At 30.3% G+C, this 5,046-nt stretch overlaps 1 protein-coding gene and 1 long non-coding RNA gene across 2 annotated transcripts in view; one reads left to right on the forward strand and one right to left on the reverse strand.

Annotated features, from left to right (window-relative positions):
* LOC111087653 overlaps window positions 1–2,116 on the forward strand; it is a 16,705-nt gene extending 14,589 nt beyond the window's left edge. Inside the window, exon 4 of the long non-coding RNA XR_002612315.1 lies at window positions 2,106–2,116. This is a non-coding gene — a long non-coding RNA (uncharacterized LOC111087653). The remainder of the gene's footprint in view (window positions 1–2,105) is intronic.
* LOC106466927 (60S ribosomal protein L32-like) overlaps window positions 1–5,046 on the reverse strand; it is an 11,186-nt gene that overhangs the window by 3,036 nt on the left and 3,104 nt on the right. Inside the window, exons 2-3 of the mRNA XM_013927245.2 lie at window positions 3,653–3,758; window positions 2,488–2,640 (exon numbers count right to left, since the gene is read on the reverse strand). Coding sequence (XP_013782699.1) covers window positions 2,488–2,640; window positions 3,653–3,745 — 246 coding nt within the window. The 5' untranslated portion in view covers window positions 3,746–3,758. The remainder of the gene's footprint in view (window positions 1–2,487; window positions 2,641–3,652; window positions 3,759–5,046) is intronic.

The raw sequence follows: 5,046 nt of genomic DNA on the forward strand, positions 1-5,046 counted from the left end.
TAAATAGTTTAAATCTCATAACATTATACATTTATATATATTTATTATTTTTATTTTTATTATACTGACCTTTCAGCCTTGCCTGGCTAATAATACAGAATAATGCGGCTCACGTGCACTCATTTTACTGTTTCAAATAACATAAAACTGACTTCTGGTCTGTACAAAGTAACTTGTCTTTGCTTTGTTTTAGTAGACTTGTATTTTGTAAAAAAAGGTTTCAATTATTATACATTATATATGTATATAGATTAATGCTATTTTGAAATAAGTTCTTAAGCTTATTTTTCTTAAAACAAAGAACAGTAATTAAAGAATTAAAGCAAACAATTATCTCTTCTAGTTACGAATTTTGTACTCGGTTGCTGCTTGATGTGGGTTGCTAAGCCTTTGAAAAATTTGCACATGGAGGATATGAAACAAAATATTTTTTTTAGATACATTTTAATAACTAAAATATCATAAGTTACTACATTAGTACCATAGAATTCTACTATCAAGCTTAGTAACTAAGATGTATTTTAGTAAAAAAAATATGAAATTTCAAGTAGACTTAAGACACACAATACTTCCTTGAAATATTGGTTCAAAAAAAAAGAAATGGTGCCAAGCCCATTAAAATGACTGAGAAAGCCATGAGGGGGACATTCCGAGTATCTGATTGGTTACTCATGTCATATATAGAATTAAGTGTATATAACGGATCATTTCCAAAAATGGAAAGAGGTGAGCGGGGTGCCACTGTGTTTGATTTATAACATGAGCAATATCTTAGTAAACTGAAAAGATAAGTGATTCTTATTTTATATTCTAGCTTCTCAATATCGGTAGTTTGAGTTTCTAATTCATATGAAACTATACTTAGTATTTTGACTTCATAAACATTTAATTTGAACCAGTGCTGCATTCAATATACCCCATGACACACAAAAATTGATGTTTATTGGTGTTCTTTTAATATTTGCTTTTTAAATTAAGAAATTGAGTAATATGTAGTACTAACATTTGAATTATAATTTACAGTTTGATATCAAAGTTATTGACATAAATTCATGAAATAATAGTTCAATAAAATTTTGAATGCAAGTCAACAACAAGATGACATGGCCTTTCACCCGTGACCCATCTCAAAAGGGTTAAAGCCCGAGTTGAGCAGTTACTGAGATAACCATTACTTTCCAGGTGGCCATCTCTAGATTGGTGAGAGTGGTTAACTTCGGGAAGATAGAAAACCAATACAACCACTTTATTCACAGCAAGCCCTACAGATCCCTATATGATATCCAAACTTTTCCAGACCATATGTGCATCCTACTTTCCTATCAAAAATTATAATATTAATCCAGTTGACTCAGAGATTTATCAAAATCATAAAGCACAAAAATAAGTTTAAAAAACTTGGTAGATGAAAAACGCATATAATATAATTATGTTTATTAATATTATTTATTAATAAAATATAGTTATGTTTTCCTCAACAAATATTTTATAACTGATATTTTGTATTAACATTTATTCAAGGTAATTTGCAAAGAAAAATAATGTTCAAACTTTCACCTCTGAAAATAAGCAACACCCTTGAGCGTTTTATTAGAACTTGATTTTGCCCATCCCAGAGTACAAGTTTGTATTTGCTAAAAAACTATCATCTCTAGAAAATATAATTATTCATGTGATTATTTTTCCACTGCTACTAATTTATTACTAAAGGTTTTGTTTCCATCCTTTTGTATCACATTAGTGATACTAACAATAATCATTGTAGCCAATGAAGCATAACATAAAAAACAGTTACATGCAACATTTAAATTAACTGGATAGAGCACATCATAACTATTTATGTGGAAAAAATGACTAGATAAGAGCTTCTAAAGGGATAAACAAAAGAATATAATGGGAAGTTTACAATACTTAGGAATAAGCCACAGATCTGGAATTTTTTTATAATTTCTTTAGGCATTGCTCTCATTCCTGAAATATTTTCATATTAAAGTATATCTGTCTGAAAGCCACAGAAAGTTTCTCCTTTGATAAGACATCAGGTTAGCCTGAACATGTCGATCAATAAGCGTGACTTAAGAATTCATAGTGAGTGAATTGAACAGCTTGACTGTCAATAAGAAAACTCTGGCTTATATCCATTATCCTGACACATACACACACACTAAGTCATGTGGAAGGTGGAGTATTCTGGGCAAGTTGAAGCATGCTTTAGATTGAATAAAAGACATCAAGAACTTAAAATGGTTGTCGACAGCATGAAAAGCAACTCAACAAGAAAAAGTTTTAGTATTTCAGAGGTAATTCTACCTGTTTTGAATCATCAGTTAAGTATCCTCACTGTTAATAGTATTTTAGATGTAATCCAAATATGTAACAATGTTTGACCATCTCTGAAGATTCAGGTGAGTCCTAAATCTGTATAATAAGCTAAAATTACAAAATAATCCTCATAATTAAAGTATATAATAAAAATAAATTTCTTACCCGAGAATTGTGCACAAGTACTTTCTTAAATCCATTAGGAAGAACGTGTTTAGTTTTTTTTGCACTTCCATAACCAATATTTGGCATCAGATATTGACCCTTGAATCGTCTTCTGACTCTGTTATCGATACCTTTAGGTTTCCTCCAATTAGGCTAAAACAAAAACCACAACAACGTCAAGTTCAGACATGTATAACATTTAAAAGCTTTATAAGACAAACGAGTATGAACAAAGATATATATGACTGTAAACTATGGGCATATTATTTCACTATTTAGAAAATTAAACACATGAACTTTCAACTGAAAAAAAAAGTCTCCATCAGCCTTTGCTAAAGGGCTTACAAGTCCATGCCTTTCTGGGTTACAGGAACCATAATAACATACAAGTCACACAAAAAGCTGTATATATATAGCAATGTACATCCTTAAATCAGGGATAAAAGTGAAGAAATACAGTGAACATTTAAAACAAGCCAATGTCCTAGGATAGTGCCCTGGTAGGGTCCTAGCACTCTGAGCATTCTAAATAGGGCACTTCAGCCACTAACTTTCAAGTTAAAAAGTAAATTAGAGTTGTTTAATTAAACTTATAAACTTGATTTTGATCTACTTAGTGTGCTTTTTTGGATACTAAGGTAGCAATGAGACTAAGAATGCTATTACAGGATCTTTATTCTCTCAACGTTTTGACTACAAGTCTTCTTCAGAAGAGTGGGACACCATAGTGCCTTACAAGGGTATATATACAAATTTTTCTGGATTTGGTTCCTGGTCGCTGCGCCGTGCTACTCCCTAATTGGTTCATTATCATTGTTTCTCAACCACCACCCTGCTCTCATCTCACTAGGGATTTATTAGTATTATACTCTTATAACTTGCACCAAACAAGTTTCTGGATGACATCACACACTCATCTTTCAATCCAGTTCAAGATGTTATTTGAAAATATCACAATACAGTAATGTGTTATTCTAGTTATCCTAGTATAAATTTGATACTGAATTATACAAAACTAAATTATCAGCTATGTGTAACACATATAAGCTTAAAGTAGTAGTATACTAGTTAACAAAATGGTGACTGATCCTTTCCTAGTTTTACTGCAAAATATTTGAGTAAAATGACTGTTCACATAAGACTATATTTTAAGTACAATACCGACCTTTATCTTTGCATATCTGTCTGATTGATGACGAATGAATTTTTTCAATCTTTTTTTCACAATCCTATGTTTCACTAAAGGTCTAATGGCCATCCTGAAGCAATGTCTACAAAAAGAAAACACAACCGGTGGGAACAAATGAAAAAGAATCCTGAATAATTTTAACAGAACTACCGTTCAAAATGATTTTCATTATTACAGGAACAAAATATATTAAAATACACATACAAATATACATTATACTTGCAAATTTTGCAGACATATTGATGCTGAAATATTGTAAAGACATGGGCACAGAACTACTGATATGAGTGAACAACTAAAAAACTTCTTTAATATCTCCATTCTACAGAAATTTATAGTTGCTTATATAATGGTAAATGATGCAAAATAATGTTAAAACCACAAAACATTCTCACGGTGTCTCAAAGTATGACTTGAAAGACTTTTCTCAGCTTTATATCTGCCTTTTTAAAATATAATCACGTAAACACCATTATATACTAAATGGATATTTCTGCACATACTTTATCATTAATGTGGAAAAAGCCAAGAATACATCAACTAGGTAGTAAATAAGCATTCGCCTAATAAATGAATTATGTTTATTCTTTCTCTTGGTTGGTTACCAGTCTTTGAAAAATTCCTTAGCTACAGATATACCACTTTATGCTTCCAGCACTGTCATAAATATATCGGAAAAGACAGAGATATTATTAATACTTGCTTTAAATGTCTTAATCAATAGTCTCTTTGACTTGCAAAATGTTTTTCTCATTACTGCTCTGAATCAAAAAGATTTCATTGTCATAAATGTGTTTATGAAATTATAAAACAATACTGACTTATTTATAATAAAAAGTCTGGAAAAGTGATCACAGAACTGTTGCAACATTGTTTCTAAATGTCAAGCAATGCACTTGTATAACTCACATGTATGATACACTTTCATGTAAAAATTTTAGGATTAAAAAATTAACAATTCTAAATTATGGTATCTAAAGTTTGAAGACAGTTTTCTCCATCTTTTTATATTTTTTCACCATTTCAGTAAAAAAGCCAAAATGTAGTCCCCTTTTCATTCAATAGGTAGTTGCAGACCATTAGTTTTTATTATGACCTATCACTTAAACCATTGGTTATATAATTAATTTATGGACCACATACTGAGAATTTTCGACCTAGATCTATAACCAAAAAGGCAATATTTTATGCTTTGAGAAATCAACCTCTAAAAAAAAAAAAGCATATTACTGCATAAAAAATGTTTTTTAATGTTGAGATGATAAATATTTGTGATTGTTTTATTAGGAAGTTCGCTGTGACGTAATCAAATGGTCACGTGACTCATTGGTTGGCAAGACCTTGTTTAAAAATGGCTGACCAGTATTTAA

The sequence above is a fragment of the Limulus polyphemus genome, unplaced genomic scaffold (genome assembly GCF_000517525.1).
Source record: "Limulus polyphemus unplaced genomic scaffold, Limulus_polyphemus-2.1.2 Scaffold2427, whole genome shotgun sequence".
Taxonomy (NCBI): Eukaryota; Metazoa; Arthropoda; class Merostomata; order Xiphosura; family Limulidae; genus Limulus; species Limulus polyphemus.